Source organism: Battus philenor, unplaced genomic scaffold (assembly GCF_028537555.1).
Source record: "Battus philenor isolate CCGP_79_NKW_IND1 unplaced genomic scaffold, ilBatPhil1.0.hap1 SCAF_2, whole genome shotgun sequence".
Taxonomy (NCBI): Eukaryota; Metazoa; Arthropoda; class Insecta; order Lepidoptera; family Papilionidae; genus Battus; species Battus philenor.
Genome location: NW_027181682.1, coordinates 4,856,015 through 4,883,845, shown reverse-complemented (window position 1 = coordinate 4,883,845; position 27,831 = coordinate 4,856,015). Strand labels below are relative to the sequence as shown.

General features: G+C 34.5%; 2 protein-coding genes and 1 non-coding gene across 3 annotated transcripts in view; 1 reads left to right on the top strand and 2 right to left on the bottom strand.

The window, feature by feature from the left end:
- Positions 1-44: 44 nt before the first annotated feature.
- Positions 45-13,265, top strand: Als2 (Amyotrophic lateral sclerosis 2). Its single transcript, XM_068764824.1, has 9 exons — positions 45-3,272; positions 3,990-4,321; positions 5,974-6,188; positions 6,689-7,025; positions 7,609-7,856; positions 8,357-8,533; positions 9,334-9,530; positions 10,241-10,404; positions 12,291-13,265. The coding sequence occupies exons 1-9, from the start codon at positions 197-199 to the stop codon at positions 12,336-12,338; spliced, it is 4,794 nt and encodes a 1,597-aa protein (XP_068620925.1). The 5' UTR covers positions 45-196; the 3' UTR covers positions 12,339-13,265.
- Positions 4,639-4,710, bottom strand: TRNAQ-UUG (transfer RNA glutamine (anticodon UUG)). The gene has a single exon. It is a non-coding gene; the product is annotated as a tRNA-Gln (tRNA).
- Positions 13,266-14,275: 1,010 nt separating the features above from the next.
- LOC137922121 (carboxy-terminal domain RNA polymerase II polypeptide A small phosphatase 1-like) overlaps positions 14,276-27,831 on the bottom strand; it is a 35,447-nt gene continuing 21,891 nt past the window's right edge. The window contains exons 3-5 of the mRNA XM_068765001.1: positions 24,407-24,588; positions 20,722-20,875; positions 14,276-19,225 (exon numbers count right to left, since the gene is read on the bottom strand). Coding sequence (XP_068621102.1) covers positions 19,067-19,225; positions 20,722-20,875; positions 24,407-24,588 — 495 coding nt within the window. The 3' untranslated portion in view covers positions 14,276-19,066. The remainder of the gene's footprint in view (positions 19,226-20,721; positions 20,876-24,406; positions 24,589-27,831) is intronic.

Genomic DNA, 27,831 nt, shown 5'->3' with positions numbered 1-27,831 from the left:
TGTAAATAAAGTCTTATTTTAATTTAGTAATAATAAATGAAAACAATATCAACCATTATTTTCTATTTGATTTGGTTTATTTCTGTTCGATGAAACGTCTCAGGAAAATTTAAGACCAATGTAACGTAAACAATAAATGTAAAAAGGAGCTGTATAATGATTCAATTATTCCTAAGAGAAAGCAAGTGAGTTCAAAATGAGTCAACATAAATTTTGGCGTGGATTAACAGCATTAAAAATTTCACTGACACAAAACGTACCCGATAAAATAGTGAAACTTTGTTCTGTGGGTTCAGATTGTATAGTTTTAGGGAGTGACCATGGAGTATACCATTGTACTGTTGAAGATGAAACATTAAATTGTAAAAGGGTTACTGGGATTACAGCGATCGACATATCTTATCATAGCGAAATTCTGTATATTATTGATGTTCATGGGAGACTTTATAAATCAAGTGTAAATTTCAAAAATAAAGAAGAAATAGTTGTTAAAGAAGATGCCAAATGTTGTCCTCATGGTTTTAAAAGCAACAGTTGCAAAGTGAAATTCCGGAATGTTGTGACTAGTGATTTTGGGCAGCTGTTTATTAGTAGTGATGGTCAGTTATGGGGTTCTGGAGTTATGCCACAAATTGCTTTAGATAGTACGAATATTAAAAAAGTTCCATTTTTCGAAGGTAGAACTGTATACAGTGCATCAATCGGCCAAAATTTTGCAGCTGTTATAGCCAGAAAAAATGTAAGACACTCTGGTAATTGTGACACTGATAGTGATAATGATGATGAAGAAGTGTTTGCATCAAATTGCTCACAGTGTCAAACAATAATAGGCTTGGCATCTCCTGCATCAGTTCCATCCTTATCAGAAACTTGTCCACTTGGAGTACATATCAGTAAATCCAGCGAAGATTCAAGTAGCACTACTGCTCCTCAAACTGATGTCCATGTTGATGCACAAAGTTTTACTGAAGACTCTAGTCCCTCATCTGAAGAATCAAAGGTTACAAAAAATAACTTTGCTGGAAATAGTAATAACTTAGAATCTGATGAAAAACTACAAGATAGTGAATGTGAAAAAGATAAAGATTTACAAGATGAAGAAGAAGAGACACCACAAGGAAGCTCTGATAAAATAAACAATATTTTTATCAACACTGATGCTGCAAGACAATTTCTAAGTAGACAACTATCTTGGGTTTCAGCTGGTGAAGATTATTTAGTTGAATATACTGAAAAACCAACAAGAATAATCAAAGAAAATGTGTCAAATCTTACAAACCTTGTTTATGAGGGTGTAAAAACTGTTGGTGATAAGGTTGCTACTCTATCTCGACATGTTAGTGGCAGCAGTGATAATAATGAGGTTGTTGAACTGCAACATCATGGTCAATCTGAAGAAGTAAACTCTTTAATGTATAGTGTTGCATCAAATGGTAATTTTGAGGATTTACAGTTTTCAACAAGTACCATCAGTAGTGAAAAAGATTTCGAAGCACTTAGAAAGAATGAAAATTTAAAAACTATGTCTAAACTTGGGAAGAATATTTTGGCAACTGAACTTTGGACTTGGGGTGATATAACATATGGGCAATTAGGAATTGGAGATACAGTAAAAAGAGTTAAACCAATGGTAGTTATGAGTCTATCAGGTTTTGGTCTTCAAAAGGTGTCTTGTGGTAAATGGCATTGTGCAGCATTAACATTGGATGGAAGACTGTTTGTATGGGGTTATAATCATTTTCACCAAGTCAGCTTCGATTCTAGGGAAGACAAAAGTGGCCCAAAGCAATTTACAGAGAATTCTGATAGTGACCGTATAAGAGATATGATTGCAACTGACAATCACACTCTTGCATATACTCAAAATGAGAATATCTTTTATGCTGGTAAACATAATGAAGGTTTTACAGAATCAATAGTTAACTTGAACACAGTGAAAAGAGATGAATCTGAAAATGCTAAAGAAGTAGTTGTAAAAATTAATCAGTCACAAAACCACACCAAAAAATCCCAAAATCTGTGTTACCATTGGAGAATATTATCCTCCGGTGACATAAGCTATTGTTTTCTAGAGGAGGCAACTATATGCCCCGAATTTCAAAATTTATCTATTGCTCAACGTTACCTAGAAGAGATGATATTAATTTATCAATCACTTGTTAAGCCTTTTTTAAAGAAAAGTAAAGCAATAACATTACATTCCATTGTATATGAAATAACTTGTGATATATTTGGTGACATTTTAAATTTAACAGCTCTAAATGTGCTCTCTACATGGCAATATGCTGAAAAGCACATAAATGAATGTGATATATCGTTAATAAAAAATTTAGAAGAGTATATTTATTTGTACAAAAAGTATTACTTAGCTATAAGCAATTTGATTGTTATTGGTGGATTTGCTCATATTAATAATGTTGTTGATGTGCCATCAAGTGTTTATAATTTATTTAGCGATCAGCTTCCATCGAACAAACAGAAAAATAATAAGAGAACATTGGAAGCTGTTGTAGGTCTAGCCTTTGTGCAACCTTTGACGAGGTTAAGTTCATACAAATGTATTGCACAGTCTTTCCTGAGGCATAAAGCTAAAAGAAAGAAAAGTGAAGCAAAAGTGAATGTTGAGGAAAAATTGAATAAAGTCATATCATGTTTGGATACATTAATTGATGATCAAGATAAGAGGAGGAAGGAAGCAGATGTGACTAAATTATTTTGGGAAACAATAGGAAAACCTTTAGAGCAATACAGAACGCCAGAAAGGCGATTAATTAGAGAATCAAAATCTCGTCAGTTGAATTTAGTGAATCCTGGCCGCTTTAGCTCCCACTGGTTTATTTTATTTAATGATTTATTTGTTCATATGAGCGGTAGTGTTATTAATGTCCATCCAATAGAAACTCTGTGGGTTGAAGCAGTACCCAACACGGATTCTTTACAAAACGTGATCCAGCTAGTCACACCGGAAGAAACTATCTCAGTCTTCACAAACACAGAGCAAGAGAAATCTGAATGGATTCATTCATTAAATACATCAATAAGAACATCCTTAAATAAAGAGACTCTTTTTAAACCTCCTGCAATCAGGACAGCTAGTTATACATTTTCAAATAAGAGCTCATTTTATAAAGAAGCTAAATATCATGGTAGATGGTTAGATGGGAAAATGCATGGTCATGGTAAGGTTGAATGGCCTGATGGCAAACTGTATGTCGGACAATTTCAGTTAAACTCTCTGTGTGGGCATGGGAAAATGGAAATTCCTAATTTAGGTAAGGTATCTATAACGATATTATATTTAAATATTAAAAAATATGCTAGAATTAAATCATCATCATATTATAATCTGACACCCACAGCAAGACCTTCTCATAAAACGTCACAATGACCGATCTTTCTCTGTCCGCGCCCAGAAACTTCCTGGGATTTAAACTATGTCGTTATTTCACCTAGTGGAATGCCTACCCATGCCGTGTCTACCGGCTAGTAGTCACCTTTCGAGAAGGTCAGTTGAAAAGGCGATGTGCTCCGCCACCTACCACCGGTTCTTAAGCGGATGAACCAAGGTGACCAATGTTGCAAAAATGACTTTGTTTCGGTCTCGGAGCTAAGCTCCGACCATATACTTCTCTGTTACTCTCTGGTTTACCTTCAGCCTTGTCCCACCATGGTTTATGTTTTTTTACAATGGTTTATATTTATTAATTTACATTTTGGTAGTTGCCCATTGCTCAATAAATATTCATAAATGGCTTATATACAATAAATTCCCTGTTATTCCCCTACCCTCCCATTCCATATCGTCTTTGTATTTGAATATCATCACAACATGCTACAATACTATCTTTACTATATCTGCATAATCTAAAAATGTCTCATGGTGTCAAAATTTCACCAACATTTTGCAACTATATATAACCCATCGCTCTGTTTATTTTCTATGTGAATGAAGACATTAAATTGGTATATAAAAAGTTTTTATTTTCTAGGTACATATGATGGACATTGGAAGGATAACTTGCAAAATGGATTCGGCGTTATGAAATATCTATCGGGAGATATTTATGAGGGTTATTTTAGAGATGGTCATGCCCACGGACATGGAGTAAAGAAGCAAGGTGACTTTAAATCTTCCAACGCTACAATATACACTGGAGAGTGGGTTTCAGGCGTTCGCCATGGGTACGGAGTGATGGATGACATTGGAAAAGGGGAAAAGTATTTAGGCAATTGGAGCGACAATAAAAAACACGGCTGCGGCCTCATCGTCACCTTGGATGGTATTTATTATGAAGGTTTATTCACGCAAGATGTTTTAACGGTTAGTTGAAATTTCGTTATCATTGGTGATAATTTTTTATCTTCATGATTCAATTAGTATCTCACGTTTTGGTGGCGTATAATTCTTTTTTAAAACAAATTTCCGGCTAAACAAAATGCGTTTGTAACAAATAAAATAAAAATTTTAACTTTAATTTTTACCATGATTTTAATAGCAGCTTAAACTATTTTGAGTTTTGAGTGATAATATTAGTAATATAATAATGTATATTAAAAAAAACCTCAGAACTTTGCAGTTTATATTTTTATCGTTTATTTTATTTTAACAATTTAAAAATTGCAAAAATGTAAATTCTTAGGTTCCACCGAGATTTGAACTCGGATCGCTGGATTCAAAGTCCAGAGTGCTAACCATTACACCATGGAACCTTGTGAATGATAACTTCAATTTTAGTAATATCTTCTTGTGCTGTTTATAATTATTTCTTTATCATTTATATTTACGCATTATTTTTCTAAATATGTACATGTTTATCCGTTAACTATATTTATTATCATTTACATTGTATGCGCTGTGTAATATCTTATTTACTATGTTAAAGGGGCCATGAACTCTTAACGAGATTTGTCTCGGTTTTCAAATAGATGCATTAAGTGATATTTACTTTAAAAGTGAATTATGTTTACTACGACCCGCCTCGTAAATAATTATTGATAAAGGGCACGCTGCTTTATCTCTTTGTTATTGTTATGAATTATTTTGAATAAAGCGACCGTTATTGTTACAGTATAACTTATGTCTCTACTTCAAACGTAGTACACACTCATTTTTTGTCGCACACTACAGCGCAACATAATATATATTTCCTTAAGTTTCATATATTATATATATTACTTATGGTAGGCATACACAGCTCTGGCAATATTTATGCTAGGTAAAGTCTTTAACTAAAGCGTTAATAAATGAATAAAAGAAGTTTAGGAATGAAAAAGATAATAAATTTAAAAAAAAAATGATTCTAAACTAATAAATTAGACAGACAATTGTTTTGTGGTGGTAGGAAGAGGTTGGATGCAGACTTCTTCCTACCGATCTAAATAGAAGTCTATGGGAGAGGCCAGCAATGGACAACTTGTTGAAATGATGATGATGACTATATCTATATTTATACTAATGCAAATTTTCATATTTGTGGAACGGTGTGTATATTAGTTTATATAGATATATATTAGTTTTTTTAACCTTCCATTTTGAGGACAGTAATTTAATTTAATTTTTTATCATTGACCCAAAGTTGTCTAAAGAATTTATGTTTGTTTAATTTAAAAAGTGTTCCTGTTATTAAATACATTATGCGAATAGAATTAAAAACAATAACAGTATAATGAATTTAACTAAAACATATAGCATTTATAAAAATAATAAACGCCTTTGATATATAATCTGAACTACAATTTTGATGTGTCTTATAATAATAATATTAATTTACATTAGTCATTAGATAGAAAAGTCTCAGTTTTCTCTACTATATGCTCTATGGCAAGTTGAAATGGCGATAGCTAAACCACATAGCTATCATAACCGATGGCTGCAAGAGTCCTATGTCCAGCCGTGGACGTGTTACGACTGGAATTATTATGATAATGATGGTCCATGAATGTTTAAAAAAACCAGGTGTGCTGACGTTACAGGGTCACGGTGTAATGGTGTTCGAAGATGGCACTCACTACGAAGGAGAGTTCAGATCAGCTGGTGTGTTTTCTGGCAAGGGCGCGCTGACGTTTTCGAGCGGAGACCGCATCGAGGGCTCTCTGAGCGGCGCCTGGACCGAGGGCGTGAAAATATCCAACGCTGTGATGCAACTTAATGTCTCTAATCCCGCCTTACCTGCCAACTCTAAGCCAAAGTAAGTTGAAAGTTAATCTGGAAGAATACACAGGTTATCCCGTAAGATCTACAAAATACTTGACACGACTTTGATTTATGGGACAAGAGAATATATCCCTTAAATCAACGTCCTGCCAAAATCGAGTGATAGGACAGGTAGTGACTAACCCTACAAAACTACTAAAATAATCTATCAATACGCCATTTATTTTAAAAATAATAAACGTATTTTGTGCCATATATTATGCATAAGTTTTAATATAATTTATTTTATTAAAATGTTATGAATACGATTTATTTGAATTCCTAAGTTATGAATAATACATTACTATTTTATTAAAGAAAAAATAAGAGATTTTTTTTGAATATGGGACAATACCTATAAATTAAGAAAGTGTTAAAAAAATATAATTTAGAAAATGTAAAATTAAGATTAAATATGCCTAGAAATTTAAAATCGTTTATAGAGCAAAATGGTGGTCTTAAACTTTTCCGCTATAATTCTAAAAACCTTTTCAGTTCCTTCGGAAAACTAAGCGTTGCACCAAATCAAAAATGGAACGCATTGTTCAGACAGTGCTTCCAATGCCTCGGCGTGTCGGAGACTGTACTAACGCCTACTGGAAACCACTTCGCGGCTGGTCCCACAGGCCCAGCGGTGGACAACGTAAAGATATGGCAGAATGTTGCAGTGGCCATCTCCTGTTCTCACAAAGAAAAACACAAACCGATAGCCAAGGGCGCCCTGGCGTCTGATTTAGAGAAATCCGTGGACTGTTTAGAAGTTATACCGCAGTTTGGTCAGAAGATGCTTAACTACAACGATTATATGGAATTGAAGCAGTATTTAAGTAATGTGGGTAACTATTGTTATTATCATTCATTATTTAAGCCGTGGTATGTCCACTGCTGAGCGGCGTACGACTCCCTCATACATTTTTAATGATAATTTTACAAACAGTAACAAAATTTGTGTAATTTTTTCTTATTTATGAATTTAAATCGGAAGCTAAATTAAGAAAAAACGTTAACGGTAAAGCCTTTGTTTTCTTTTTCATTTTAGAAATACATTAGGTTTTTACCATTACCTTTAATTTTTGGTGAAAATTTTCTGTTTGTATACAATCCCAGCCCTTTATGAGGAGGACAGTGTTACCTTCGATTACTTCTTGCCAAATCCCTCTAGAAAGCCGTTGTCTAGTGAAGACTTCCAGGAACTTCTTTGTGCTACTATAATGTACCTGCCCTAGTATGTGTTGTTGTTGTTACTCTCATTACTCTGTGATACCTAATGGTTGGAAACCATGTCCAGATATCTTCTGCCAAGCGAATAGAGTAGATACGAGTATTTTGCTTGGAACCTCGACCATGAACACCCTTGAATCCAGGGCCTCCGCCTACTAAGGCTACCAGGAACTTAGTGGCAGTCATTTTGACAGGCATGCGAGTCCACTCATCATCCTCTAGGTCAGCTGGTGTTGAGCGTGACAAGCGCGTTCAACACCACGTACGGCGGTGTTCGCGTGCACCCTCTTCTACTCAGTCACGCGGTGAAGGAGCTGAAGAGTATCACCACTCGTCTATACCAAGTCGCGCGACTCCTGTTTCCTGCGCTGCCAATAGAGGGCGCTGAACTGGTGCTACCATATCCCCACAGCAACGGAGAAGAGACTAATCCCATTGAAGGGTGAGTTAAATTCTAATTAAAGTGTTAATAAAATATACAAATGCAGTTAAACTTGATCCTTTTACTTTGTCCAGAAAATAATTTGAATTATTATCTTGTTTTTGTTTAATAGCATATGCAAGGTGATTAATTGCAGGTAAAAGCTTTAAAGATGTGAATGAATAGCTCGTTTTCTGTTAATGTACGCCCTATTCCAAAAATCAATAGTTAATAGTAATATATAATATAATGATAAAATAATAAGAAAAATCGTTTTCGAAATTAGAATTACTTCATATTAAAATTATTTGTTGTTTATTATCCGTGTCTGCAGACGTTATACTCTTTTCGCATTTAGATTATTTCAATAGAAAAAAAATACAAATTAAAATATTTCAGAATAATCATTCAGGGTGATGGGAAATGGGTGTAAGTTTCAAGATGAGCTGACATAGCAATACATTCACAATATTACAGTAATAAACCTATAAACAATTACAATATATTCACGTTGTTAACAGAGAGGTAGTGTCGGCAGCGACGTTATTACAGCCGACACTCCTGCCGAGGGTACATCCAGCGCTCTTCGTCCTCTACGCGCTGCATAACAAGAGAGAAGACGATCTCTACTGGAGAAGGTTGCTTAAATGGAACCGACAGCCAGATGTGACACTAATGGCATTTTTGGGAATCGATCAGTTAGTGTTACTATTTTTAATTGTCACGTCATTTAAAATTATTCGTTCGACATATAATACATTTAATCACTTATTGGCGATCATAAAAGAACTATTTTTTTTAGTTATAAAATATATTTTTTAATAAACATTGAAATAACCTGGAGATCTATAAGGTAATTTACTGTGTGGTAACAAATAACACACAACATTCATTGACATTTTTTTTAATTTAGCTATACGAAGGTTTCAGAACATTATCTGAGATCCTAATAACTAACTCAATGAAGTCAAGTCGTCGATACACAAAATCTATTTTTGCTCCTAGTGTTTACATTGTATCTGTTCCGGGGAAAATCGTTAATGTTTCTTGGTCTTACAATTTTATATACGTATAGAGAAGCAGTAATTTTATCTTTAAAAACACTACGAATTCGAATATCTGATGCTATGGCGCTAAGAGACTACAGTACGTTAGTTAAGAATATTGTAGGTCTAGACACACCTTGTAATCAATGTAATCGTTCCTAATTAGAAATTCTAGTTCACAGTGACCAATTGAAAGTATGCTTTTAAACGACAGCTAGGTCGGCGGACAATCACGATTTATTGCTTAATGCTTAAACCTGCTATAATTCATCATTCGGAAGTCCAGTTCTGAACTTAGGCCGCCCCCATAGGACTAATAAATAAAAACTTAAGACGATCTTTACAAGATCGTCTGAACAACTTTTGGGCGTCTTTACGTCTTAATAATTTGCCCGTTTACACACATCTGTTTCAGATATAATTTTTAACAAATAAATTTCCTTCCACTCTAGAAAATTCTGGCTGGGTTTCACGAATTCGCATAAAAGCAATCCAACGTCACCTTCCTACGCGCCGGAGAAGGAGCAGGTATTCCAAGAAGCCGTCGAGACTCTACAGCAGTTGAAAACCACGTTCTCTCCGATAGAAAAACTGCTTGTCATACGAAGCACATTCCAGAAGATGACAACGGCTGTGCAGCAGCAATTGGGTAATATTTTACGTCACACACATTCTTATACTTTTGCACAAAGTAAGAGAGACTCACACACACATACACAAAAGCAAACAGAAAATAAAGAGAAAATGGGACATAGAAAAGAAACATTTACCGCCGCAGAGGAAGAAACACAAACACGTAGATATAGAAAGACGGTTACATAAACACATACACATAGATAAATAGAAACACATTTGCGAACGCAGCAACAGACACACAGGCGGAGAGAGAGAGAGAGTGAGAGAAATAGAGTCAAAAGGGGGAGGAGGGAGGAGTAGACATAAACCTACTAACATAACATGGCCACTATCGCTTCGTTATGGCTTTGTATCGTTGATGAGCCGTCAGACGAGACTCCTTAAGACCGCTCCTTAAAAATTACAGGCAGGTATTTCTTTAGGTGTAGATGGTTTATTTTACCACTGCATGCCAACTGCTGTGAAAGATGCAATAATGCCAGGGAAGCACAGTAGAGCCAAAATAACTTTATTGTTTGAATTACCCCACCTGGACCTTTTTGATGTCGCGCCGTCAGCTCCGATTGGCTTGTTAGTAGTGGTAGTATTGGTCATTTATTCCCGGTGGTCTCTTACCTAGCTAGCGTGAAATTAAAATGAATTGAATTTAAATAGAACGCACAAGAATAAATACTGAGCACCAACGCTATAAACATGTATAAAGAGCATATATATTATTATCAGGATCAAGTTACTTGTGGGGCATGGACGAGCTGTTCCCGGTGTTCCAGTACGTGGTTGTCCGTGCCCGTATTTTGCAGCTTGGCTCCGAGCTGCACTTTGTGGAGGATTTCCTGGAGCCCACCGCGCAGCGAGGCGAGCTTGGACTCATGTTCACCACTCTCAAGGTATGAGTTATATTTTAAAATATGTTATTTCTTAATAAAAATGCTGATTTTGTTTCGGTGTATTGCGAAAAAGATACCGTTATTTTAATTTTTATTAACCTATAAACCTTCCCGCAGCGTGACAAAAAGGTTGTCGTTGTTATACTGCGATTCAGTTTCTGCAACCTCCCCTTGAAATATTACTTCACAAAAATGACGACAGATTCTCCTGAAAATAATAATTATACAAGTTTTGATAATTTAATTATAATAGAAAGAAAATCAAAGTTTTCAAAAGTAAAGGTAGACCCCACCATCCTTCCAATTCTTCACTTCTGTACGAACCCTGTCGTTGTTAACGCAACGAGAGGATATTTTATGTAGGAATTCACCGAGGGACAACAAAATTACTTAAACATTGACTTAAATAAAAGGTTGTCAAATATCTCCCTTCCGCCTTTTTGTCTTTTGAATTTCGCGGCTATGTACAAAGCGCTACAGAGCTCGTATCTGGCAATACTATACATAATTTGAAAGGTCTTGACATAACCTACAAAACGACGCTATGCATGATTAGTTTGGATATTGCGTTCAACAGTTATAGACGTGTAAACATGGAGTTCACTAACGCCGAAATTCGCGCTATTTTAAAGTTTTCCTTCGTTAAAGGCAAATCCACTAGAGAAACGTTCCGTGAGATTAATGGTGTTTTGGGGGATGGTACTCTATCACTTCGAACCGCAGAGGAATGGTTTCGACGATTCAGAGCCGGCGAAAACGACACCATGGATAAGCCAGCCGGCGGAAGACCTGTGACGACAAATACCGATCAAATCATGGATTACATCGAGTTAGACCGGCAGGTGGCATCTCGTGACATCGCCCAGGAGATGGGAGTTAGTCACCAAACCATTTTAAACCATCTGCAGAAGGCTGGATACAAAAAAAAGCTTGATGTTTGGGTGCCGCATGATTTGACGCAAAAAAACCTTCTGGACCGAATCAGCGCCTGCGATATGCTGCTGAAACGGAACGAACTCGACCCATTCTTGAAGCGGGTGACTGGCGACGAAAAATGGATCACATACGACAATATTAAGCGAAAACGGTCGTGGTCGAAGGCCGGTGAATCGTCCCAAACAGTGGCCAAGCCGGGATTGACGGCCAGGAAGGTTTTGCTGTGTGTTTGGTGGGATTGGAAGGGAATCATCCACTATGAGCTGCTCCCATATGGCCAGACGCTTAATTCTACCATCTACTGCGAACAACTGGACCGCTTGAAGCAGGCAATCGACCAGTGTTCCACCAGGACAACGCCAGACCACACACTTCGTTGATGACTCGTCAGAAGCTACGGGAGCTCGGATGGGAGGTTTTATCACATCCACCATATAGCCCGGACATAGCGCCAAGTGATTACCACCTGTTCCTGTCCATGGCGAACGCCCTTGGTGGTGTAAAGTTGAACTCAAAAGAGGTTTGTGAAAAGTGGCTGTCCGAGTTCTTCGCAAATAGGGGGGCTTCTACGAGGGAGGTATTATGAAGTTGCCGTCTAGATGGAAACAGATTATCGAACAAAACGGCGCATATATGAACTAAATCCGATCACTGTAACACTTTTTATAAAGCATTGAATAAAGAGCAAAAAAGCGGAAGGGAGATATTTGACAACCTGTTATATAAATGATCAGAAATTCATATTATCATTTTAACATCTTCATTTTAGTCTTACGACGTCTACGACATCATCTTTAGGTTTCCAAAAGGTTCAGTTGAAAGCGTCCATTGTTTTCCAACCTTAACCAAGGTCGTCTGCGCCCACCTTGTGGGACGTCTACCAAACTACTCCAGATCCTAACCAGATCAGGAAATTTTTTAACTAAATAATAAAGATACATTTGTTTCAGGCCTGTTACTTCCAAATACTTCAAGAGAAGATGACTATCAATTCGTAACATTAAACATATAAAATAAATGATCTCTAAATACATACTATGCGTCAAGTTGTATATTTAACATCACCTATATATTTTTTGAGAAAACATAAACGAAAAATTTTGATGAACGACTTGTTATTATTTTTCTATCTCAATTATAAAGTCAATAATTAATAATGAATCGTATTTAATATTAATGAATATTAATGATGCTCGTTGATATGTTTAGATTAAAAGTTAAGTGTTACATAGTAGTCGATCCCATGTGCATGTTGGGAAAATGAAATTGTATTTCATAGTACTTTATAGATATACCTTTTTAGGAAGATTTTTTCCTTAGATTAGGTATATTAACATATTATAATTAGCGGAGATTGGATTTTCGGATATATATTTATCTAATATTTTTTCCATCTCAAAGTTTAGAAATCAAATACAACAAGCTACTAATAGATAAATTAATGATAGGAATCGTTTAGTCTATTGGCATACGAACAGAGAATTTTGTCAATACAAAAGCGCTTTTTATTTAAGCTAACACATATTTACCATACAAACTGGAAATTTTGTCAACACAAAAGCGTTTTCCATATAAGCCAACACATAGGTAAACACATCTCCGAAAATCTCAACTCTAGTTATTACTAAGTCATGAACGTCCACTAATGTTTTATTTATTAGTAATTTCTTGCCGTTGGTCGCTAGTTATCAAACTAACGTTTCGTATTTTTAATGCTTTATGTTTTACGTGCCAAAGGTAATAAGCGTTACATTTAAATTTTTTTTTATTAATTAATCTATAACATTTATTCGAAATTTAAATATTTGTTTATTTTTGATTGCTGTATACCCACCGAGAATACGCAAGTCAATATTCTCAAAATAATAATGGAACAAAATTGCAATTATTGTTTTTTTTTTTTAACTTTGTTAGGATTTCTTTTTTATCGCTGTCAAATATGTACTTTGTTATTTACATTTCTTCATATTTAAATAATGTTTTATTTAGTTTTGTTATACGAATAACTGTGTTAAACTATACTTTTAATGTTGTATGTAATTGAAATTTAATCTTTTTTATTTTAGGGAATTTCTTTATATTGCCGAGTCTCATTTAAACAGGTCTTATGTTCGTATTTTGTTTGCTGCAATATTTAGGCCTATATTTAATAATTTACATCAACATACCTATCCATAATATAATAGTACAAACAATATATAGGTTAATGATTCCAAATTAGTATAGTAGATATATATGAATGAAAATAAATGTCCATAGGATGGCAACACCAAAGAGCAATCGTGTATAGATGTTGCATTAGACGTTTTACTTTTGACCATAGAGTAAGATGTTATACAAGTAACGTACCATATCATTGTAGGTAGTGTTGCTTAATTTGTAATGATTTAGTAATCTGAAGTGTGTGGATCTAAAGTTATTAAAAGGTATATTATGTCAATACATTTAATAAAGTGCTAAAACATTCGTGATTTTTTTATTTATCCCATGAATAAAAATTATTTTTTAAGGACTTTCCTTGAAGATTGCGCGTTGGAGTATACATTTTGTCATTAATTAGCTCTGGGTTCTTTTCGAATAATTTTTTGAAATGTTTTCACCTATAAGTGAAAATATAACGAAACTATTAAACTTATACCGCAACCTTGTAAGGTATTATTCACTGGTGCAACATAAATCATCATTAGATTTGTCGAATTATTGTCGTATGGATCACTTTGAGCTTTCATTAAAAATCATAATGTCGCCTGTGATAGAGTAAACCAGAGGAAAAGGTACACGCAGGTTCCTTTTAAATGTCGCTACGATGGTCGGTCTTGCACGACTTGACTATGTCACTGGTCCACCTAGTGGACCTCAGAAAACTTCGGCTCCAACGACTAACGTTATCTATATATAAATAAATAATATGAAAATACTGATAAATAATGCAAAGATTGTTTATTAAGGCTATTTATTTCATTCCTATAAAATAACATACCAAATGTCTCTTTTGTACAACATGATATCAAAAATGTACACCGTTATATAAATTTCGTGTTAGGTATACGTTACCTAGCTACTCGCACGACTGCCTCTACAATCCATGGCTATTTCACATCATAAATATAACTCTTATAGTCCTCTCACCGCCTTAATCTCTGATAGGTACAAAACTTTCATAATACCGACTTATATGCTGTACAATATATCTACAATCTGCGAACATTTAGCTATTGTTATTTATAATCAATTACAGTTATCCATATGAAAGTAACGATTAATTTTAAACCATTGAACATTGCAATAACTAAATATTAAACTGTAATTCACATGTTACAAGTAGAATAATACATTTTATCATATTGTCAATATATTTTTGTTAATTGCTTTCCAAAAAAAAACTATGATTTTACATAAATAAGCATTTAGTTTAAAAATTGATGGAGTATTTTATATATATTATCCTAAAGGCAAGAACTTCAAGACCAATCACAAATTGTTGCGTCTAAAGATATGTAGTACAGCATAAGCACAACCTTATATATATATATTAAATAAAAACATCTGTTTTTATATGATTTTGTTCGGATATCAACCTGCAATGCCTTTATGGATTTGTACTTTACGGGCAAATAAAAGGGAGGGAATCAAAGTAGAACTCGACTTCAAAGGGCAGAACAGATGGGTAATCCTAACGTTAATTAACATGGCAACTACGAATGGTTTCATGGCAACTGCTTTGATAAACATTTAATGATAATATCACTGTCCAACGGTGAACAACATTGATTCTTTACTCGCTTTCTAATTTTCTACCGTTAGCACTCGCCTAAGTTTTAAAAGCACCAGATAAAAATCGAGTTCCCCTAATTTTTGATACAAAATTAATTGCAATATATCGGTAATTAAAAATACATAACTGTCATTGCGTTAACGTCACATCATCCATAAAAATACCTTAATATACCAATTAAATTACATTATATAAAAAAACATGTTGCGAAATCAACTATACAACAACGAATACCCAATCTCGCTAGTTATTCGTTAAGATATAAAATAATTTTATTTTTTTTACACAATAAGATACTATTAGCAAAATATCAAATTTTATTGCATGCATTTAAATAAAATTACAATATTAAGTTACTTAATAACATGGACGATTCCGGTGTCATTACAATAAAGAACAGTTAAAATATTAATTCACAGGGGAGGTATTTGCTAAATAGCCTGCTGTCGGGGGATACGTCTTAGGAAATCAACTTGTCAAACAACAGAATGCTTACAACTACAGAAATCAACATATAAATTACTGTAACGTTCCTATTTCTATGTGTTAATGCTTACAAATAAATGCCATCTATGGGTGACAACACTCGATAACTTCCCCTCACCTTGTAATCCACGTAAGCCGTTTAACAAAGAAAAACCACGCGATATGTATAGGACAGAACGTTCAAACAAGCGACTTACTAACTAACAGACACAAGTGCATTTACATGTATGTGTAGAACATTATACGACCGAGAATTTGTACGTGAAGTGCATGGGTAATTGACCTATTATAGATAATATATTTTTATTTAATCTGTTAATGTAAATAACACATGACATTTGAATATAAACTGTGCTCTGTGTTTTGGGAGTGGATTACAAGTCGACATGTCGTGAGCGATGCCCACGTTATATTATAAACTAGCTGTATTGTATATCTAGTAACTATATGTAGAGGTTATATACACACCGGCATAGTCACTAAACAACAAACTAACATGTACATTACCAAAAATAATGATTTCGTATAAAACTCATGATTTAAAAATTGAGTTATATGATTTTAAGTTAATAAAAATCTTATTTACACATCTACTATCAAAACAATAATAGATTATTTTCAGTTAAGAAAGAAAAAATAAACAATAAAACCTTTTTGCTAAGCAAATAAAGATAAACAATAAATAGACAACTATGATTTGACAATTAATAAATGAATTGTATATTTTGTTCGCCAACGGATGAAAATGAAAGGTAGATTTATATTTTTTTAAATTTCGTACGTTTGCCAAATTAAAATCGAAAAGAGAGCCGGACGTGCGTTACAAATGCTAAAAACTTGCACAGTCCGAAAAATTCATTTGCTTAATCAACTAATACTGAAAGCACCATTTTAGATTACCTAATTAATCAAATCTTAATGTAGATCCGTAGCAATTTTGAATTTTATCTTTTTTTTAATTACTTCATTTTAAATTCAAGGAACTGCTCACACCAAAAACGTTCCAATCACACGACCGTTCTAATATTTAGAAGAGTCAAAATTCATTAAAAAATAAAGTGGAGTATAATTTAGAGTTGCTCTTAAGCAATTTTCCAATTCCAATACAAGATACGTTAACTTTTATTTTGCAAAAGTTAAGTGTAAAAATATTTCTTTTAAAGTTCAATCCGTTTGGAACCATAATAAATCTTTAGGTCATCTATTATATAACTATTTAATACTGTAAGGACATAAGTAATGTGCAGTGTAACCACAGTCAAAGTAATCATTTATGAAGTAAATAAATGTCCTGAATATAAAATTCTGATTACAAGTATGAAACTAAAAATGAGAGATTTATGAGGATTGAATTCTTATTGTCACCGATTAAAATACATTAAAAAAATAACATATACTAAAGATAACTAAGTTTCTATATATGTTTATACATGATTTAACAAGACTGTTCATTAGAAAGAAAAATATTGAAATTTTTCTTTAAAATTATTAAAGTTTTAACGAATGTAAAGGATATTGGAGTGACTTAACTGGAATATGATAATTACACTTTTTGTAGAAAAAAAAGTTAGCAATGACATTCAATAAAATGCGATAAAATTGTTGCCCATTAAGCTGTTATGGTTCAAATCATGCTTATTCCGGTAGTATAATAACTAACAACTTCTAAAGTTAAAGGTTTTGGCGCCTATCATGATGTTTCCATGTTTAAAAACAATAAACAAAATCGTATAAAATAATATATTTCTCCTATACAAATTGAAAGTAGGTGTGCATTTTCAAATATCATGATATTTCCGAACAGTTTGGTACAAAATCATGATATTTCCAAACAGTTTGATACAAAATCATGATATTTTCAAACAGTTTGGTACAAAATCATAATATTTGCAAACAGTTTGATACAAATCATGATATTTACAAATAGTTTGGTAGAAATCGTGATGTTTTCGCCAGATTTGATCATAACATGATTTTTCCATTTTTTACATAACATTTTGTTTGTATATATACAAAATTTGAAATATAAGAAATAGTAAAAAATGTACGCAATAAGTTTTAATAATTATATGTTCATTGTGGAATTATCATGTTTTGTTGTCACTCCATTTTTGTAGTCAAATACATCTTGTTTTTTTTTCAAATACGATAACATGAACAGTCTTGTATTGTCTTGATTAAAATTTATAATATATATGATACATGAGGCTGTAACTACACTATCAAATTTATATATAAGTATTAATAAATATATCTTGGATATTTATTATTTTAATCGATTATTTAATATAGATAAATAGCATATAAAATCAAAAAATAACGTTTAAGTATATCCATTGTGCATTTTAAAATATAAAATCCATTCAAATGAGTACAAACAATAAACATTTCATAAATCGATAATGTAATGACAGCCAATACAATGCGGCCAGATTTAAATTATTTTATGTTATATAATATATACAGTATAAGTCAATAGAATCAGGCACTAATTAAACTAAATTCATATGTATTTCTTATGGTGTCATAGCTTATTTAAAATTCTGTATGACATTTCCTACATATGAAATAGTTTCTCTCCTCATAAAGTGTTTTCGTAGACATTCTTTTTCACCTTTGCTTATGTTAAAAATTTATTTACACCTTCCTTTAGTGGTGGATACTAGAGTAAAATACCAGTCGAATTTTAAAATTCGTAATTACGATAAGTCTATCTATAGATAAAATCCTCAAAACGCAAAAAGTACAATATGAATGGCGGGACAATGGAGATGCAGTCGCCACAGATATACTCTTTAAATTGAGTTTCCGGACCGCACCATACCTTAACTCTTACTTGATCCCAAGCGCGATATTAAATGAGAAAATCGATATATTCTTATCGATTTACGTAAGATTAAAGACATTAATTTTTTTTTTAACTTTTTTTAGAGTAGAAACATCGATGTAACGTTCGAAAATATACGTACGCAGATACTGCAAGCTAGACAGCGAGAAAAGGGACAGGTTAAAAAATAAAAAATAATCACAAATCCATCATACAGACCACTTACGCACTAAGAAATACCTAACATTTAAAATAGGTACAAATAACGTCCTTACTATCCAGAAGGCAAAATTGGCACTTAATACGAAGTTCGCTCCTCTCTTGAAAATCGTTTCGAGGAAAGCGAGCGGGCTCGTCGGTCTCGAGTTCGGTTCGGTCGTGGGGAGCGCGATGGCGACGTCCGCTCGGGGCTCGTGCTCGTCGCGGATCTCGGTCTCGCTGCGGATCTCCGACGCAAGGTACGTCTCGCGGATCTCGCGGAGGCATTTGATCTCGTGATATTTTACGTGGGGGCGGTAGACGCGGCTCCGTGGCATCTCGTGCAATCCGCGCGTATCGAGGGACGGATGTGTGGTGGTGTGGTACCGTTTGCGCTGTCCCGCTTGTCGGTGGGCGGTCGCTTTGCGTGTGAGGCTTGGCTATGCGGGCGGCGGACTACCTTGCGCCGGGTTGTACGGGTGGTTAGAGTTACGTAGCACTGTATACACACTGTCCACTTTGCTGAGCTTCTCGAAAAACGGTATCAGGTCCAGCAGTTCTGAATCTGTCATGTCGTCGAACCAGGACGCGACAGGTACCTGCGGCAAGACATCACTTATCAAATTACATGTAAAATTAATGTTTTTTTGAAAGTTGGCACGATCGTCAAAAAACGCTGAATGTTGGTCTCTTCCAACCGGTCTTATTTGAAACATTTAGGGGGGAGGCCTATATCTAGCAGCGGACAACCTACGTCTGAAATAATGACAATTAACTTATGAATAAAATCACTAGGAACGTCTTCAGAAATTTAACTATTGCAAACACTGTCCACAAATTATCTATTTATCAATAATTGCCAAACATATTCTTTCCCTTTGCAAAGTTTGTTAAAAGAATACTCGAAGCATACCATTAACACTACGTTCATATTTAGAATTTTGAGAATCATCATTCGAAAAGCCTTCAGCTGGTCACTGTGAGAACGACTTTTTACATTGGAACGATTTGTTTGGTTAGGGGGCATGGCTAAAACGACGGACAATAATGCACCGCAATCTTAACGCGAACGGACAATGGATAAAATTTCTTTTAATTGACAAAGTTGAATACATTAACGATCAGATGGTGCGCGTTTACAAGTCGATAAGCGTTCGGTAGCAAAAGATATGAACAGTACAAATGTTTTGTAAGTTATTATGTAAGACATTCCTAGAATTTTTTTTCATAGACCACATTTAATATTTAGCTGGTTCAAGTGGACCCCTTGCAGCATGTCTACCATATTCCCAAAACTCAAGAAAAAAATGTCAATATTAGAAGTAAGCAAAGTTTCGACACTTACTGAATATAGAATACACAAGTTTTACAATCGCTAAACTTCCTAACACATTATTAACCGGCAATTTTACTGAAAATTTATCTTGTGTCATCGACCGGGTACAATTTTTGCATTAAATTTATGTACTCTTTCATTTGATAATGATACAAATTGGTCTTCGTAAGGACTAAATACTTTCAAAAAATAAAGCCGTAACCCTACTGATAGTCGGAACGTCATCAAGCTCAATAGTTACACCAGGAACATTTAAATAATTCTGTTAGTTTGGTGTAATATCATGTACCTTCCACTCTTCTTTCAAATCGTCATTACTATCTGATGCTATATTTATTTTTTGATATTTTCGTGGCCTAATATCAGTCGCTCTCTTCAGATGCAGTATCATTTTCACAGTTAACACAATTTGATTCATAATCACTCGGACAATCAAAATTCTACATTACGTTACATCATCTTTTTTTTTAAATTATTAAATATCATTTATAACAAAAGATTTGGAAACTGCTTGTATTACACTGACGAACAATTGCCATACTAAGCCCATCACGAGTTTACTCGTGGCCAGTCGGCAACGTTCAGCCTTAAAAACACGAGTTAATTCATAACCGATCAACAATGTTTTAAAATTCTATCTGCCTACATTAATAGGTGAAGAATGTAATTTTTTGTAGACTGCCGGTTAGAAACTATGAACCCACATTTTTATCCACCTCAACAAGTTCGGAAATCCTTGATCTCTACGACTACACTTACAGCATTATCCGGATGGAAAATATAAGAAGCTGGCGAGTTGTCGACTATGACGACGCGTCTCAAGTCACGACCGAGGCTGTTGAGGTCCTTCACGTAGTTCCCGCGGTGGAACACGCAGCTGTCGCGGAACAACCGCGCGCGGAACACTCCCCACCTGGAACATTAAAATATAATTTCACTCTCTTATATCTTTCTAACACAAATCTTTAAACCCAGAAGTCGTCGTCGTTTCAGCCCATAGAAGCCCACTGCGAAGCTTAAGCTTCATCTAAAGATATATAAGAGGAGATATATATAATATCCCCCTATATATACAAGATATATATCATAATCGCAACGCTTGCCAGGCGGGTTGGCGATTGCAGTGTAGTATGAATTATGATACGCGCAGGACGCTGCTGCCCATCCTCTGGAAGTGTGAATTGTATAAGATTGTATCCCGGGAATCAAACTCCCGAACTGAGATGGGAAGACTAAATCTTCAACCGCTGGGCCACCAAAGGTTTCAGAAGGCTTTATTGTAAATTATTCTTTTAAAAATAAATACAGTGGCTTGTTATGTAATGATGTGGGTTAGTTCTTTTTTAAAACGGCTATTCGTGTTTTTACTGTTCATAAAGGGAATAAATTCTTATTAGTTTTTTTTTTTCAAGTGATGAATTTAAGAATGAACGTGAGGTAAGTGTAAACATTGTGTGACAACCCACCTATTAGTGTTTGCACAGAATGATGGATGGGTATGTTTATTTATTGGTAGAGCTTTATTTTTACTTTCAAAGAATATTCCATTAGTACGACCACGTGCAAAGATTAAATCAGCAATTCTATACGATATATGAACAGAGTAAATACGAAGTATAAAGCAACATCTAATGGAGGTCATAAGATATGGTTTTTTTAAAGAGAAACTAATTCCTGTATACATTAATTTATACACAGGCTGCGGTCTTTTGCAAGACACCGTATAAAAGTTATCTTAATGTATTTTTGGGCGGCAAAGAGCAATGAACACATTAGTGTGCTATCATGTGTGTTATTATAGCTCTCTTTCATCCAACACAATACTTTATTAATTTAAATAAAAGAGACAGGGGATCGTAGTGGGCTTACAAATGGTAACTTTTTAGCAGGTGCGAAAGTGACATTTTTTTACATAATCTTTAAATTTATTATTGTTACGATCTTTATGTAAATTATAAAATTTCTGATCGTTGTCTCCATGTTATAGACATTAATTCTGTGACCTCTAACCACACTTTTCAATTACAGCGTAAATAGAAATCTGCACTGCATGTGCGGAAGTCGCTAAATATTGGTCCTTTTCTTACTTAGGATGGACTTCCCCGCAAGGTAACGCCTGATTCCATTAAATAAATAGAAATCAGTCGAAAACACAGCTACAAACAAATTCGTGCTTTCATCAACCGACACAGACAGACACAGGCCTCCCCCTAGGATTACAATAAAACTGTCTGATAACGACATGCATCCAGCATTTTATGACGACTTTAAAAAGATTTTCTGTCCACCTTATGGGTGGACGAACGTCTTAAACTGATATCTAATGGATTCAGGTGTTACTTTGCGGAAGTCCATCCTAACTAAGAAAAGGACTAATATATAGCCACATCCGCTATGTAGTCGTGCAATAAAGTGCACCGCCCGCCAGCCCGCTGATAAATGCGCATGCGGCAAACAATGCGAATTACACAACTACCACCGTTAAATCACTCAACACGTGTTTCACCCTTCCACGGAACATCCTCAGGTCCTACACTGAACTCGCCGGTCTGTCGTCGACACTGGTGCGAATCATGTGGTCTGCCTTTACGCATCAATTCTGGCGACTACAGTATAGATGATTGGTATTATTAGAAGTATGGTACGTATTTGAAAGTGACTATCATAGGCATTGTTGCGTGTCATTGTTTAAATAACTTTTGCACTGTATGTCTAGGTTGTATATCGCCTGGAGGTGATACTCTTGTTCGTCGAAATATATTTTAGATTTAAAAAAAATGAATTAATCGACAGAGAGTGACTTGTAAATCCTTTACCACATATTTTCACTGAGAGTCTTCTTAGATTATATTTATATTATTGTATTAATTAGGTCATGAGCAGTGGTAGCCCGCTAGTAGAGGCGTGATATTCTCGGGATACAGTGTTATATATAATTCACACTTTATTAAACAGAAATACCACTGCTTACAAACAAGTTTCCCGAGGTTGGGCAACAGCGTCCTTCGTATATCATACTACCACACTGCGATCACCAATACGTCTACCAAGCGTAGCGATTATAGTACATCCCCCAAGATATCTCTTAGGAAGGCCTATACATACAAGTGGGTCTTTATAGGTTAAAACAACGACGACAATAAAATTACGTCTACTTACAGGTGTAATAATTCAACATTAAGGCTTACACGCTAATCTAGAACAAGTTGCACAACCGAGGCAAACAGTTCAACAAAAAATAAAATTAAGGTGGAAAATACGTGGAGGAAGGATAACACGGTAATTTATTCCAGTTAGATACCAACGATTAGGACCGAATACAGTCAGGTAGAAAATTTAGAACATTGCATCGAAAACAATGTACGTAATCAGCGAATGCGTCATCATTGGATAGTGAGAGGTAAACTGTGGTCATCTACGAGATCAAAAAAAGTCGAACAAATATTCCCCCATTCTATTCATTAAGGCGATAATGGAGAATAATTAAAAAAAAATACTTTGTTCTCATGTCGTCGGTCGAATGTTGCAAATAGCCGACGAGAAAAGCATGTCCTTAACAATGGCTAGTTCTTTCTCACGTTACTGCCATTACTATGCGCGTCTTCACAATGACGTCACGGGCTTGTTATTACGTTAATAAGCGCTTACTCTTCATTACTCTTAAATAGGATGCAACGTGTACTAGAGAGCTCGATAAGAACAGTATTATGCCCGTATCAAATTTCTAACGTCTTCAATAACAATCTGTCGAGTGTAACTTTTATTAAAACATTATTTGCAACGTGTCACCAATGCTGATATTATTTACAAGGAAAATAATATTGCTCAGAAATTTTATTATAATATTTTTACCATGGTACATATGGTGACGTCACAAATAAGTTTTAATTGATTATAAACGATACAGCTAATGTTGATGCAATTTTAATTGTATATACATTAAATTTAATTGCTGTTAAGAGCTAGATTGATTTGGCCCAATCTACGTTCCGCGTTATAGATGTAAAAGGTTGATTGCATAGCTCATTTGTTTACCGCTTTTACACCAATTTCCAATTACACTTTATAAAGTGATCACTCTGAAATATACAACATTAATAAAATTTAATAATATTTATTTTTAATATATAGTAATACGAATTTAAAAGACGCTTTTAATTTCTATATCATCATTATGTTATTTATAATTTCTGAAACCTTTGAGTTATGAATAGTACACCCTATTCAAAACTCAAAGGTTTTTCGTACATTTATTGACATAAAATGGGTTGTACATTCATTTTCATCTTACTTAATTAAATCTTTTCTCTGAGAGTCTTTTGACTTCATGTTATATATTTAACAAGCTTACATTTGTAGCATAAAAATTTCATCAACGTTACCCCATAAAAGTGATTTACATCAACAAGTATATAAAGTGAGTTCACATGTGTGGTGCACTTACCTATCGAGCAGGTCAGCGACGGGGTCCGCATACTTGGCGAGGGACGCGGTGAACAGCACGCACTCGTAGAGCTCGCCGCAGCGCCGCAGGAACTCGTCCACGTGCGGCCGCTTCAACACGTACACCTGATGCACCGCGCCGTCTATCTCCACCGGCACCACGAAGTCCGCGTTGTTAATCGGCTGCGCAAACCATTTCTATTATCCACCTCGTCCGCTATCGGCATATCACACACAAAATTTCGGAAATCATCTACAGTAACTCAAGCCTTTTTCATGTGTTACAATAATATTATTTCCCTAAGTAATTTAGAGGATCCTTCACGAGTACAAGGAAGACAAAAAAATTGGGTTTCACAAAAATTTATCTGCTTTAGATAGTGAAACAAAGAGAGTAAATTTCTTTAAGTGGACAGACATTGTTCGTCGTACAATCACCGAAGAGACATTTTGGCCCACGAGCACCTTTGTTGTGTCTAGTTTTTGTAGCAATAACGATGTATTAAACATTGTTCGGAGCTTATTGCTCTTAAACCTCCTTAGTTTTTTGTTCACGTTTACCCATCCTCTTCTTTTGCGACATTTGAATTTACTAACACAATTTTCAAGAATCCAATGGATTGATACGGGTACATTAGGTTAAGTTTGATATCTGTAGGGGAGAGAGACCTTTGTTCATCTTTAGGACGCCTTACGGTCACAAGGCTGGGTTTGTTTTGCTATAATTAAAATTAATCAAATACATAAATTACTTAAATTACACTAATGTTAACAAGGCTAAAAATTTAGGCTTGTGTCTATCGATTGTAATATTTCTAAACGTTTTTATTATCGAAAAAGAAAGGAAATAACCCATATTTTTTTATTTTGAAAAGCCAGTTTCCTTTTCGTTTTTGTAGGGCTAAAGCTATAGAAATATCTCAGAAAACATCTCTTTTCGGTAAGCCACTACTTAGGAGCAGACGCAGGGTACCTATTATTTAAACCCTAAATTTCATAACATGTTCCAAAACGATAGTGACACAAATTTGACGTCGGGCTCTGATAATTAACTTGATTATTAGTAACGAACGATATATAACCTTAATACCTAGAAATTACGGCTCTATTTATTTTCTAGGGCTATTCCGCAAGTATGACCACGCCTTGTGATGGGACCACGTGACGTAGAACGCCTTCGCGCCATGAGTCGTCACACAGACCCATAAATTCACTCTTGCGCAGGTGAAAACTAATGCTATAAGATATTGCTACAAGTAAATACATTCAAAACTATAATTCGTTATTATTAAAATGAAATGGACTCATGGGCTACAATTATGAAACGAAAGGATATAAAAAGTATTATACTTCTGCCAATTTTTAAATCATCGCGTACTATTCACAGTTTGACAAAATGTAGATTATAGCTTTTACAAAGCTTCATAAAATTAATAACTCTTCTATGTGTCATGGTAGTTCTCTAAATTATTTTGTAATCCATTTAAGAAATTGATTAAACAAAACTTGTAACTTTTACTATATATAGTGTGAGGGATATTTTAAATGATAATAAATCTTGGGAATGCATTGCTCTGCATTAAGGATGTTGTAAAAGAGACCACAAAAAACCTACCGACATCTACCCACATTGCTACCTTACGTACGACCTTGTTAAGATCGGAAGACGCTGGATGCAGACCGCTTCCAAACGATCCCATTTTTTTAATTTAAAGCATAAAAGAAAGAATGATAAAAATTGAGAAGTAGAAAAAACGTGTACGAAAATAAAACTTAAAGAGAATATATCATTGAAACAAAAGACCCTGTTTGAGGACCTTCTCCAACTTTAATTGTCCTAAGGTTTAAATGATAATAATGATGAGGAAACCAATAGATGTTCAACTGCATGGAATACCACAAAGCTAAATGAACTATAAAATACTTTTAACTCGAGCTACGAACTATATTTAAATTAAAAGACGTAACAACCGTACCATTTCGTTTAAATTGCCTTGTCATCGAAACGTTTGGTAAAACATTGTATTGAGGGTAAGGAGTGGAATTTGTATTGCTTCTGTCAAATTAATCTTCATCCGTCATTATAAAGTCTGACTGCAACGCAATCATTTAAAACTTTTATATATTGAGGACAGCAGAAATATCGTCGTTCATCTTGTTCTAAATTCAATTCGATTTGAAGTTTTCTTTTTAGTGCAATTTCTCTTATGCATGCGTCACAGCTTTACAACTTAAAGAAAAAAAATACAGATGAATTATTTAGAATTAACTGATGGACGTCAGTAATTTGTAGTGCTATGTTTCATAACCTGACACGTGTATCGCATACTCATACTATGTAAACAATACGGGAATACCAGATTAATTAAGTGTCAATACATTAGTTTTAAATTGAGACGACGTTCGTTCATCGGGATGGTTACTAAGCGTACGCCTACAACGTCTCGTTCACACGGCACCAAAAACTATTTTGTCGCGACGAATAAAACGAACTCATTGACCTCATATTAATATTTCGATAACCAAAGAGGGCCTACGCCATTGATAAAGTACGTAACCGCGCAACTGGCGACATAAATAGCGTATTGCACTTTTTGTTTTGGGCGGATTGTCATTGTTTTGTTAAAATAAATTCAGACAGATTCAGATATAGCCAATTATGATAGAATAGTAAGAAAAAGCGATTTCCAAATTCGGATTACTACCTCCTTATTTACTGTCACTACTTGCAATTTTCACTTTATCGAATTCCAATGTAAAAAAATAAATTAATAAGATAACATGTTCCAGAATGATCACTTTAAACAGGTGATTTAAATTAGGTGTAAAAGCAGCTTTTTGCTGAGAAGTGAGCTACACATTCACTTCTTTAAAGCTTTTACACCTATAAGGAATCATGCATTTTTACAGGTAGTAACACATTGTAAAATATGAAATTATTAAACACATATATTCCCTAAAAGGGACATGAACATGGACTAGCGCTCTTCACACTTGAAACGTGCCCCTGAAAAAGATGACGACATTTTATGTTTTGATTAGAAAAAAACCTGTTAATGCTATTAAAGTTAAAATAAACACATGCGTTCGACACGGGATTGCCGTTCGCGTGGCACGTTTCTCGTGTCATTTAAAACTCTGCGTATCAACTTTCTGTTTGGCAAATAAGTTAGCACAGCGATTGTAATGTGACAAGAGGGTTTATATCTTATTTATTGCAATATCTACTTACAAAGTAAACTACATTTCACGCTGAGAATGGCAAATATTTGATATTAATATAACCGCTTATAACATCTGATGTCTACAAGAATGCGGTGTTTATAAAACAATTCGAGAAGAAATGGATTCTTCAAAAAATTAAAATAGCTGACCGCAGCGTACAAAACAATAGGCCTTAATATCTCATTGATATCAGAAACCTTT